This window comes from Lutjanus erythropterus, chromosome 17 (genome assembly GCF_056507025.1).
Source record: "Lutjanus erythropterus isolate fLutEry1 chromosome 17, fLutEry1.hap2, whole genome shotgun sequence".
NCBI lineage: Eukaryota > Metazoa > Chordata > Actinopteri > Lutjaniformes > Lutjanidae > Lutjanus > Lutjanus erythropterus.
This window is the reverse complement of record NC_139333.1, coordinates 11,840,488-11,853,772: the sequence shown is the minus strand read 5'-3', so window position 1 is coordinate 11,853,772 and position 13,285 is coordinate 11,840,488. Positions and strand designations below refer to the sequence as shown.

The 13,285-nt window shown below is 40.1% G+C and overlaps 1 protein-coding gene across 2 annotated transcripts in view; it reads right to left on the bottom strand.

Moving 5' to 3' along the window:
• The window catches only part of itga3b (integrin, alpha 3b), a 37,040-nt gene extending 24,815 nt beyond the window's left edge, over positions 1-12,225 (bottom strand). Inside the window, exon 1 of one of the 2 annotated variants that reach the window (XR_014772170.1) lies at positions 11,885-12,225. Coding sequence is in view for 1 of the 2 variants with exons in the window: in XM_084740719.1 (XP_084596845.1) it covers positions 11,885-12,075 (191 nt within the window). In the remaining variant the exon portion in view is untranslated. The remainder of the gene's footprint in view (positions 1-11,884) is intronic. The other variant, XM_084740719.1, reaches the window with a different exon arrangement.
• Positions 12,226-13,285: the final 1,060 nt, after the last annotated feature.

Genomic DNA, 13,285 nt, shown 5'->3' with positions numbered 1-13,285 from the left:
TAAAAAAATGTTATAATGAGAAGGAACTGATAACATAAGAACTAATGGATTAATGGTATGGATTTAACTACACCACCCAGCCATGATTCTGTTCTTCTACATCATGTAGTGCAGCCACAGGTCCTCCTCTTCTGCAATTAAAAATGTGATGCGTCAGAGTACCGTTGTCAAATACAATGGAAACAAGTAGACACATGTAAACATTGCCCCTGGTAACAAGAGGTTGTTGGATGACACAGAGGGTTAGGGTTGGTGGAAATGAACAACGCTGAGGAGGATCAGAGATGTTAACAAGACAGTGAAGAGTGTGCCAATAATGTCTCCATCTCCAACACTCCAACAATTAGTCTGTGCATAAGATAGCTAAAGTTTGTTATTTTACAACTGGCTGGTGCTGCTTGTGTTGGATTTAGGTCAGGTGACCTGTGGAACTGGAGTGTATGTTCACACTAACTATGAGTGTCACTCCACAGTAGGAAAACATATGTGGTACTTCTGTGTAATAAGATATGTCTGTTTGCTGGAGAAGAAAGTGAAACAAACATGCAACATGAGTAGAAGAGGTTTTTGTGAAGCTGAAGGGGACTATGTACCGCAGGTGCTTCAGTGATGAAAATATCACTGGCAGTGGACTGAGGCATCACGAAAGGCCCACTGAATTGTGGTAGGGTACTGTATTTCTTAAGGTCTCTTAAGAAGGCATGCCAAGTTCTTGTTAACTGCAGTAGAAAGGATCCTGACTGGAAACATCACAAACTGGAATGGGAAGTGCACGACCCAGGACAGAGGACTCTGCATGTGATTAAAACCTCCCAGAACGTCATTCGACCCATGTACAAAGCATCAGTTATTCTAGGTCGGTGAGTTACCTGTGCAGAGCCCAAAGGATACTAAAAGACAATACCCAGCCCAACCACAGTTTGTTCTCCCAGCTGCCATCTGGCAAGAGATACAGAAGTATCCACTGCCATACCACCAGACTACAGAGCAGCTTCTTCCCTCAGCCACTGCTTAATTTATCCTCAGCACTTCAGCAAGTAAAACTATTTGATTGATTTTTATTTCTATTACTAATTCAATGAATCTATTGTATATAATTTTTGTAACATTTGTTTAAGTAGAAAAATGAAACTACAACTTCATTTCATTATACAACCTTGTGTTGTAAAATGATGAAAAAAAAAACCTACCCTGTAACTTGCCTTGACACTCCCCATTCTGCACTAAAGCAGGTCACCAAATTGCCAAACAAGTACAGGCAAGGACCAGGCACACAAAACACTATTAATCCTCACCCCTAATCCTAAATCCATTCAACATGTACACAAACACACACACTCACCTATACTGCATTCTCGGTATTTTTCATTTTGCACTACAGGCAACTCATATTGATTCCAGGGAAACATTACCACTTAGACCCACTAAGCAAATAAATGGAGATAATATTGAATGGAGCGACTCAATTTGCAGATTGAATTAAGCATGAGGAGAAGAGCAGACCGGGGCTCAGACCTTTTTATGCTCTTGTAATGTTGTAATGACCGAAAGATGAGAGGACGCTTGACATGATGGAAATGGTGTGTTCCAGTGTGGTCCGCTGACTATAACAGTACATGAAGTCGCATTATGAGTGTGTGTGTTTCTTACCATACCTCCTCTACACCCAGTGTGGTTTCAGTTGTGTTACACCAGCACTCTGATAAATCAGTTCTTTGTACTTTCAGGAAGCTCACTCACAAAGCAGTAGGTGGGGGTGAAAACGCACATTGCTATCAGAGTATTCACAGTGAGCACGCCTAGTTGTTAACACACCGACTATGTGCCTGCACGTACAGAACATGGCTAACAGTTGAGTCCTCTCTGGACAAACAGTGATACATCAACCTGCTGCAAACAGAAAAGTGTTGGTCACACAGAACTGCCCTCACAGCACCTGTGTGTCTCCAGCTTTCACATTTGTTCTTCCTTTGAATTCTAAAGGCTGGACAACATGGTGTATATAAGATACTGATATAAGGATATTTTTTCAGTTTATATATATGTATAGTATGGCATACAGAAAGCAACTTTTAACCTAACTCTTTAACATGGTTTGAAAAAAAAGCATTCTTTTTGAGTGTTACAAATTCAAGTTTTTTTTTTTTTTTGGTTGATAGTTTTCTTTTTTCAGTGAACTTCATAACACATTTTGTAGGTTTTTAATTACAGCTTGCTTAGAATGATGAATTTGGACAACTAAAATGTGTAGTGTGATTACATGATACATAAAATGTCAAAACTACAGAAACAAAATATAGAACAATCAACCAGCCTGAACCACAAAAACATTTAGCGCACAAAATGACCTGCATTCTTCTCTATCTACAGTCCTACACATAGACTACATTATAGCTCTTGTATTAAGACAAATCCTTAAGTATAACCGTCAAAGGGAGTAAATTATTAACAAAGCAAACATGTACAGAGTGAAAAGGAAGTTAGTGGTGAACTGTGGCCACACCTAGTAGACCATGTGCACATTGCTGAGGCCAGTTATGGTTAAACTATGATTTCACATCTCTTATTTGTAGACTTGCACCGATTAATCGGCAATGCTCGGAATCGGGCCAGTTTTCACATGACTGGCCTTGACCGGTGACCGGCCGGTCAGCGTCACAAATCCGGTTCTGTGCCCGTCATTGTTACACACATGTTCTGCACGATGGTCACGTCATGCGCGCAGCAGACAAACTGACCGTGACGTCAACACAGCACTGATAACAGCTACACACTCAGACACACGTCTTCATGAAGCTGGTGTCAGCGACAGATTCCAAGAACAGGATAAAGAGAAGACAGACAGTCTACAACGAGACAGAGCAGCTGACAATGTCGCAAAACAGCCGTAAACTCTCTCGCACTTCAGGCTAATGCTAGCAAGCTAGCAGCAGACTGCTGTTCACAGAGGGACAGTTAAAATCTCACCTCCTGTTCTGGCTGAAGAATAAACAACCTGTGTTGATGTGTCTCCTCAAACATTTTCTCATCCAGACTCGTTTAACTTCTGTGTTTTTTTTTCTCACGGCAAAGTTTTACTTCAAACTGTTGCACCGCGTTAGTCTCCGGTTTGTTTACATCCGCTTCCACAAAAGATCACGTGAAATCGCGTACCACGAAATCCCGCGAGATGATCTCGCGAGATCACATTCACCCAATTCATAATCTTAATATAAAATTATAATAAGGCCTGGTTGTAATCTGGATGATTTTGGAGAAAGTATTAAATTAATATTTAATAGTCAGTGTCTTATTATGAACATATTTACAAGAAAAGTTGCAAAAATGTTTGTGAATGCTGTCAATTACAGTTCTTAGAAAGACTGAAAATCGGAACCGGCCAAAATCGGAATCGGTAGGTCAGACCCCTTAAAAATCGGAAATTGGAATCGGCTCAGAAAGTTGAAATCGGTGCAAGTCTACTTATTTGTTTCTAAAATCTTCAAAGGCATAGTTCAGAGTTTTTTGGGGGGATTTGTATGAGGTACTTATCGATAGTCAGTGTATTACCAACAGAAGATGGCAGTTGGCATGCCTCCAGTTTGCAGAAGCAGAGAGGTGCACCAGTGCGGAAGCTGAGCAATGAGCTGCTGTGGACAGGGTCAGCAGCAAAACATATTTTAGCCACCTAAAATCGGTCCATCTAAAAAAAACATCATTGTCATTTTGGGTGTATGCTACATTTAGCATATTTTCACCACTTAACCATGCTGCCAGACAGCATTTTCTAATGGGAAACCACCATTACACACGCTCCCTCCATTTGCTCTCTCGCTCTCCAAACCAACCAAACTCCATAGATAATATCAGTAATTTTACCTTGCAGAACACAGGAGTTGCTGGTCTGCTGCTGCCTTGATATGTTAGTTTGTCTGTGTTATTGTGTAACTTCAGTGAATCCAAACTAATCTTTAAGAACACCAAAGTCACAGAAAAACACAAACAAACTAACAAATTAAAGCAGCGGTAGACCATCAACTCCTATGGTCTGTCAGGTAAAATAACAGATTTTGCCTATGGAGTTTGGTTGGTTTAGAGAGAGTGCTACTTGGCTTGTATAACACCGGTTTCTTGTCAGAAAAGTCTGTCTAATGGCAAAGTAAAGTGATGAAAATATTCTAAATGTAGTGTACACTGAAACAGTTTTTTTTTTTTTTTTTTGGTGAACCTTTTTAAGTGGTTAAAATAGTTTTTGTTTCTGGCCCTGTCTACAGCAGGACATTGCTTAGCTTCTGTGCTGGTGCCCTTCTCTGCTTCTCCTAAATTAATATCTGCTGTAGGTAATAAACTATTAGTAACTCATACAACCCTACATCAAATAATCCAAACTATCTCTTTCAAACATTTGTTTTTCAGTCACATTTCTCTGAGCTCACTGACTGTCACTGAGTTCAGCGCTAAAGCAGAGATCAAGTTTATTTTTGCCTTGCCCTCTCATCTCTGTCAGCCTTTTGTAGCAGTTGATGGTGATGTTAGTGATTTTAAACAAGGGAGCAGATGGAGTGTGCATAAAAATGGGAGACGGAGGAAACGAAATGCTGTCATCATTGTGATACATGGTAATTTATTCACAAAAACATTTGATGGAAATTAACGCATACATTAGTGTTGACCGAAGAAAGAGGATAGCGTAGAATAATTGAATAGAGTTAAATAAAACACACACACACACACGCACACACACACACCAGTGTAACAGGGTGTCTCAGCTGGACAAACATCCTGTTTGAAGACCACCATCTGCCATTGGTGAAACAGTAACAGGAGAGCAAACTCATTTGGCCCCAGTGTGACAAATTAAACATGGCAGGTCATCCCCTGATAATAAACTAACTCACTTTTCATTAGCAACAAGGAAAGCCTCGTCTGACAAGAACAATGTTATTTTGCCTTATGTCTGCAGGTTGATCTGCAAACTATGCCCACCCGTCGCCTGCTGCTGCTGGATGAATGATGTCAGACTGCCCTCCCCACTGCTGCAGATGCACACAGCTGCAGCAGTGATACACATGATTAACGCACACACACAAACACGCTATCTACCAAACTGACAGAAAGAAATACAGACATGAAAGCAAACACAAGAGAAATACAGGCTTGCATAGCTGGACTAAGCTTGGACACATGTTTCTTAATGACCCCACACAACACAGCAGCGCACATCTGTCCTGCAAACTCACACCATGCAGCCATTCACAAGAGACTTATGGTATCAGTAACAGCGTTTCCATTAACATTCTGACCCCAGCTGTATGTAAAGAAGGATGGGGGTTACAGGTGGACTACCTCTCAGCTATAATGGAGCAGACTTCGCCTGCGTAGTGCCAAGTTTTCACTCTGATATTACTCATCTTATATAAAAGCAGCACAGGTGTATGGATGAAACATCTGTTTTTACCTGTTGAGGCTTGGAAAACTTCCAATACAGACCACTAGAGCAGAAATTTGCCTTTATAAAACAGCAGTTTAGTGGAATCAACTAATCTTTTCTCATCAACGTAAATATACAAACTTTATTTATTCAGGTTGATTAAACTTAGTATTTATTGTCAGAACAGTTCAGAACTTTCAAACACAAGTTCTTTTAACTTGACTTTCGTCTTTTCAAATTCAGTCAACTTAAATTTTAAAGTTAGAAGAAATTATTTATTTTTACAGTGTGCCAATATGTAACTTTGTCATTTAATTTATCAATAAACTAACTAATAACAGGCATTTTGCACAATATTTTAGCGCAATTGCATCAAGGACAGACAGCATGTTTCTGCATTCCCTGACTTCCACATACCAAGTGTAAACCAATACTTGAGGATCATTTCCCCTTCAGTGATGAAAAATGGTATGACAAGGGAACGGTATTGAAGCATATAGTTTTTCTAGCTCCAGGTAGCCTTCATTAGCCCTGAGGCCAGCTACACCAGCTTCTTTTCCGTGCTGTTTAAGGGTCACTTGTACAACCAGGGGGAGAAAAAGGGGGATCTCTTACACGTTTGTAAAGATAGAAACAGTCCTCACTGCAGGTATTTCCAATGAAAGCCCCACCATAGAGAATCTCCTCTGTAGAGATTAGCAGGAGGCGTGAGATCCCGCTGGGATCCATTTCAACATGTTATTAGAAGCCGTCATTCATTCTGCTGCTACACAAAATGCAACTCATGCCATTACCAACTGATTGGACACAGCCAATAAACAGCATAAAGATTAGGGCCAGTCACTGTGGACAAACTTGCACTTAACTTTAGTGAGGTCTTTAACTGTTGCTCCGGCTTGGCTAAGACTCCAATGAATGAGAGAGAACTTACGACCTTGTATGACTTCCAATGTACAAACACACAGGTTCACAACATACTTGGAGTTTTCTGTCTGTTTGCTATTTGGCTTTTTCATTTTGTTTTTGACTCCATGTTTTTTTACTGTTGGCTATCACTTTTAAATTAGTCGCAGCCTTATGTTCCACAGAGAATAAAGAGGATTAAGCTAAGCTAACAACTTTTAAATAAGGCACCCTTTATAAAAGGTTTATAAGATGTAACTAATGGCTTTATTCATGGTTAATAAATTATTTACTAATGCTTCACAGGGTCCCATTAGCATTAGTTTCTATCTTTCTAATAAGTCATAAGGTCTGCAGTTAAAAGTGTTGCAGTTGATGGAAGCATCATGAAAGCTTTCAGAGACTTTTGAAGCATTTTGATATTGTTTTATAATAGGCCATTGCCTGTGCAACAACTTAAAATGAGATAATTCTATGTTATAACTCTGTTTAGGTTGTTTTTGATTTTTCATCATTGGAGCCAGGTCCTGTCTTGTGCTGTGTTGTGTTTTGTATATTGTCAGTGGGGTATTTTTTGTGATTATGTGCTGTCATCTATAGAGTATTATATTTAGTGTGGGATCCCAGGTGGTTTACTTTCAGATGCTATGACTGCAATACATCAATCAAATATCTCTGACATTAGATAAAACCCCCAGTTGGCTCTCATGTTTGAAATACATGTAAGAGGGTCTAACAGACAACACAGGATTGTTATCTGAAAGTGTGACACTAGAGTGCTCTGATAGGCCTACTTCAAGAGACAAAGACCACAAGCATGTCTATGAGGGGGAATGTTGGATCACAGCCAGGTCGGACCTACCCACCTGCATCATTTACATCAGCTACAGCACTTCCTATAACACATACACATTAGGTCATTCTGTTGAAGTTATATGATACCAAAAATCTAACTTTTGAGTTCACTGAAACTACTTAGCTACAGCTACAGGGCTTACAATAATGCTGCGCTGTGAATGAAAATTATGCATTTTTCTGCTGTAAAAGCCTGGGATTTATTGTTAGTGAATTGAAGCAGAGCACTGGCAGAGGTAGGCCACAGATTAAAGCCCAACAATATATCACTCGACCGATAATACCAGCCCAAAATTGGTCTCTATTGGTCTATATCACCATGTGCATATAGTATGTTGTCCGATATTCTCTTTTTTAACAGAACATAATGCAAATTGTTTTTATTTGTTTAAGTTTATATGCTCCATTCCATCAATATATTGTGCACATGCAAACGTGTAGTTAAAATCAAGTATATCTCTGGCCTTATTCCCAAAGGAGCATTTCTTTTTGCTGTGTTCAATATTTAAACTGTAAGATGAGAATTCAAAGTTTCTGTACCACACACAATCCACACCTGCTGTGTTGAATCAACTTTGCAAAACAGAGTTATGATTTAGGAATGTTTGTAATGATATGTAATGTATGATGCATAGTGTTTACAGTAATTCCATCAAACTGTAGGAGGACTGAAGAAAAGCAGAGCGTGATCCCATGCATGTTCAAACTGAGACTGTTTGTGTCTATAAACCTTACAGCAGGTCGACCCATTTAATCTCCACCTCACTGCAGAAAGGGGAAGGCCCTGTCAAATTAAATGGCTGACTTTCATGGCCTCGGGCCACGGCAGTCAGACAGAAATGAGCTGGAAAACCAAAGCCACTTCAATTGTGATTAAATATTCATCAGTCAGATAAATTAAAGTCTTCTCCTCAGGTCACGGAGGTTCCCGACAATGGAATTAGGAAAACTTAGTCTGCTGAAGGATGAGCAGAATAAATTTCAATTTTGGAAGGTTTGTGTGACTGTGTGCTCCCCAATAGTCCCCAGAAACATCGTTCTCACTCCTGTCTTGTCTCAACCTGAAACCTGGCAGGTTGTGACTGTGCAGAGAAGGGTAATACATTCCAGGCATACCACAGGGTCAGGGGACTGGAAGAGCCAATAGGTGGCCAGCTGACTGCCCAGTCCCTCCTCCCTGCTACAACGGAGAACAAAAAAAGCCCTCTCAGGAAAAAATCTCTAAATGGGTGATTCAAAGAGAAAAGGGGGGAGTGGAGAGGTGAATACCCCGTACAAATTGGCCTCAGGTATAGCTTTTAGATTATTCAGGTGCAGCCCTTCCCCAAGACGAAGCAATGTTGGTCCACTAATTGGTCATGCACCCGCCTAAATTCAAAATACATTTTTTAAATTGCTTCAGCTTGAGCCAAAATATGCTGCTAGATTCAGACTAATTAGATAACAGCCTACATCTTAAGAGGTTAAGGGAAAACTTTATTGCACTCACTTTATTGCAGGACTGGGAGTGGAAACCCACTGTCTTGACTTTTATCCTGGACCATGTTTGACTCGTGCACGTGCAAGGAACGGCCACTTTAAACACTGCACATGCCACGACTGGTTTATAAGCCTTGTTCTTGCATTTTTCAAATATTCACACACAAGCTCGCTCCAATAGTGAGGGAACATGTAACAAACGGCTCTGTGGTGCGGTGAGACACAAAAGGAGCCAGACAACAACACAGAGGAAACAGACAGGACTGTAAAACCAGCCCTAGTCAAACATGGGACACACCAGCAGCACATTGTGATGTGTCTTCACAGAATCACATGCATCAAGGTCTGAGTTCTGGAGGTCTGTCTTTACTCAGCAGTGACTGTGCAGATTACTGCTAGAGAGGACAGTGTTGAAATGGGAGATAATAACATAAAACACCTTGCAAAATACATGAACTGATAACAAGTAGGGGATTATTTTTCTAGGTAAACTGAGTGTGAAAGTGAGATTCGGATATGTTTGCATATGTGTAACACTCTCCTTTTGAATCACAGATCAGCCTACAGTCAAATTCAGTCTCACTTCTTCAATTTCAGCATTAGACACACTGACATTTTCTGTCTTAGCTGCGTGGCTAACATCAAGCTAGCAAAGATGACACAACAGTGGAATGAAGGCTTAAATATTAGACAAGGGAAAATGTCTTGTGCAGTCCAAATTTTGTCCTAAAATTTACAGGAAGAGTTTGAGATTTTGGGAAATATACTTATTTACTTTCTCACCAAGAGTTAGATAAGAAGATTGATAACACTCAGAATGTTAAATGTGAAGATATCATCAGCAGCCATTAAACACGTAAAATGTGAATTCTGCCATCACTTTACTACCATAGCTGATGTAAATCTATCTGACATGACTCTGGCAGAAATCATGTTCATGGATGGGGTAATATTATAAATGTGTTCATGATATGTTTGCATAACAGGTGAAAAAGCAGACTTCCTTCCTTACTTTCTGATGTAGCCAACATATCCCGTCTTTTCCCTGAAGCAACTAGCAATTAGCTAGCATCAGCTACCACTGTTACCTCAAAAAAAAAAAAAAAAAAAGAATTTCTCTCTTGTTGGAAACATCTGGAATTATGCAAGTACATAAACCAACAAAATACATAACATAGGTCTAGCATTTTTAGACCTTTTAATGCAGAACTGTTACATATTATAGCTTTAAAGTTATTTTACTGGAAACATGCAGAAACAGCTAACCTAAACTTGACCAAAATAGTACTGTTTTGTACTTAGTGGATATCTTTTGGACATCATGGCCAGATCATAATAGTGTTGACGATATATCCTAAATAATAAAATATATGATGCAATGTAGATCTGAGCAGAAATTTGGTTAAACTTCTTAGCTAGCAGCTGACTGATGACACATTTTACAGTCTCCTTGTCCCTACAGGCCTCCAGTTTCATTACCACTGCCATGTGGCCCCCTTCTTGGGTTGCAGTCTGTGGACGGGGACTCCATCCCTCCAGGGACGGGGCCAAGATGGCACATTGATCAAGTGTCAGCTGGACACTGCTCTCCATTCTATTAACTGGGGAATCTCTGTAATGCACATCAATCTGCCACTTCACATGGGCTGATCAGGCTGATAAACCTAACATTCAGACTCACTTCGCCGGTGACGACACAGAGGAAGTGGGCCATGGTTTGGAGATTTTCTCCCTTCAAAGCAGAACGAGGACGCAGATAACATCAAGTTATGAACACGCTGTGTGATCATGGATGCGGAAGGATGAGGGGGCCACTGTAATTGTCAGAGGGAAATCCTACACAAAACAATGCTACAGCTTGAGGATCTTTCATTAAAGAAGCTATATGTACGTCAGGAAAGATGTGTCACACACATTCTTGTCCTTGAACATCAACAACTGTCACCAACAACTATTCCTAAAACAAAAAAACATTAACTTTTATATACATCTCCCAAACACTGTTAAGCCCACATGAACATTTGTGTCTTGGTAATAACAACCTGTGCAAGTGTTACAGGCCAATGAACACCTTTACTGTGAAACATAAACCCTCTTGTGTCTTAGCTGAATTTAATAGCCTGTGGCTAGGTGGAAAGAAAGTAGAGCATGGCTGTCACAGCTTCCATAACGTAAAATGAGTACGAGAATACACTGAAGTGAAAAATATGGAAATCCATGAACTTTAATACTATTACTCATTTTCAATATGTTGTGATAATCCTAAAAGACACCTCTGTTTGTGCATTGAGCTCCAGAGCAAAGACAACCCCCAGCGCTCACCTGGCCCAGCTGTTTCACCTGCAGCTACACTACAGGTTTCTCACAAAGATGCACGTAACAGGATTCATGGCATTTCCCATTTAGTTAATACTGCATTTTCAACAGTCTGCATCAGTGCTGCAAAATCATTATGAAAATCATTGGACTGGTATCAGCCAGAAAAAGCAAAAACTGAAATTAAGCATTTATGTAAAGCTGCAACTATTAGTCAATGAATCAATTAGTTGCTATTTTGGTAACGTAAAGACTTGCTGTTTTTCTTTGTCATTTATGAAGAGTTTGACTGTTAAAAGAAGCAACTGAAAGACATTTTTCATAATTTCTGGACATTTAATAGACTAATCGATTAATCGTAAAAGTACAGCCCTAAATCTGTGACTAAAAAAAGACATTTCTCATGTGAAACAGCTCCAATACTTGAGATTCGTGTTTCATGTGATTGCTCTCCACACGTCGACTGAAACATTTTTTTTTAATAATGAACCAGGTAACACCTCCTGCCCAATCTTTGATTTATGACAGAGGCCAGAAAAAACATAGTGCAGATACCTGGTCGAGGTTTTTTTTTTTTTTTGATTTACTGGGACACTTGAACACATCTTTAGAAATACAACCCGCACCGGTATCTTTTTACAGGTGGTTGCTTTGAGTGGAACTACTTTACGTGTTGCGCGAAGGAAACCACTCAAGTGTTTAACAAGTAAACGCAGTTTATAAACGCTTTGACCCACATTTTTTAAACGCAGTAAGGCTTCGCTGCAGGTTTTGCGCATTAATTTGGCGCAGTAATGTTCTTTGAGGCGGATAAAATGGTTGGTTTTGTCCGCGCCTCCTGGTGTAAAGCAGGTGCGGAGCCTGTTTGAATGCGAACATTATTTTAACCTGCAAATGCGAAAAATGCGGAGGACAACTTACAGGTACTTTGTGGAGCCCTCCGTCTGATGATGCAGAGCTACTGAGAATCCAAAGAAGCTTCCTTTGGTTTTCCCCTCTTTGATCACAGGAAACCGTTCATCTATATTAAATCCAGTGCAGGTTTGCGTCCCGTGGTACACAGCCCAAACAGCGCACAACAACAGCCTCACAGACATGGTGGTGCTGATCATCCCTCGCCAAGCGCACTGGACTTTCTCCCGCAGATCCACGCGGCGATGAGCTCCAACAGGTAGGCAGCGCTTCACAGAGACCTCCCCATGGAGAAGCTCCTGTCTCTTCCACCTCGTCTGACTCAGTGGAACTGCCTAGGTGTCGGTGCGTGCCTCCCCCTGCCTCTCTCTCCCTTGCTTTCCCCTTCCTTCCTCTCTGCCCTCCACACCCATCTGAGACAAGTGCACTGCCTGCATTCACACAGTGGAGTGTGGTTAAATGTGTGAAACATCACGTCTGTCGCCTTTTTGTTTTTGCGGTTTCTGTTTCTCTCTTCCACAAACACGTTTCTGTTTTTTGCACCTGTTCTGCCTGCCAACAACAAAAGTTGCAATATGCTCTCTCCAGGAAAAACTTATCATTATAGCTCAGCAACAAATAACTTTTAACTCTCTTTGACTGAGCAATATTGGATTCTTTTTTATAGAATTTTCATTCATGTCTTTGTAAAATCCTCCAACAGTCTGTCTTGAGCAATATCACACCAATCTAAAAACAAAAAGATTTTTATTTCTAAATCAACAATTACATTAGCTCATTAGTAAACTCCTTTTAGTGTCCCTCTAGGAGCATGAAAAAACAGGTTTTAGTTTCCAGACACACATTAGATATTAGGGGGGACTGGGGGCAATTGTAACAGGGAGCAAATGTAAGACACTTAATTCGTCAAACCAAAAACAAACCAGAGTGATGACTCGTACTCTGCACATGATCAGTAGGATTCTCTCTCTGCCTCATTTCACCCTGCCTGAAGTTTTCAACAAACAGCTTATTCTAAGGTTCTGGATGTGCAGTATTTTATTCTGCTGTTGACTGTGAATTTAAACGTACTCCAGTTTTTTGTCTAGGTTATTGGTTAAAAATTAACATGAAGAAACAACGCTAATAAAGGCGTTGAAGCTCGGTAGCAACTGAAAGACTGTGTTGCAATTACTCATGAGTCACAAGGCCCAGTGTAAGCACTGTGTTTGTCTGTGGTGAAATATATATATATTTCACTCCATTCAAATATAAAATTACATTTAACTCAATTCAAATAATTAAAATCTATTTACCACCTAGATAGTTAGCTAGTCTTCTGCAAAAATAGAAATAGACTTTTGCTTTGAATGCATATAATGCTTGACATCTAGAACACTTTGACTCATACAAAAAAGGGTTATTATGCGT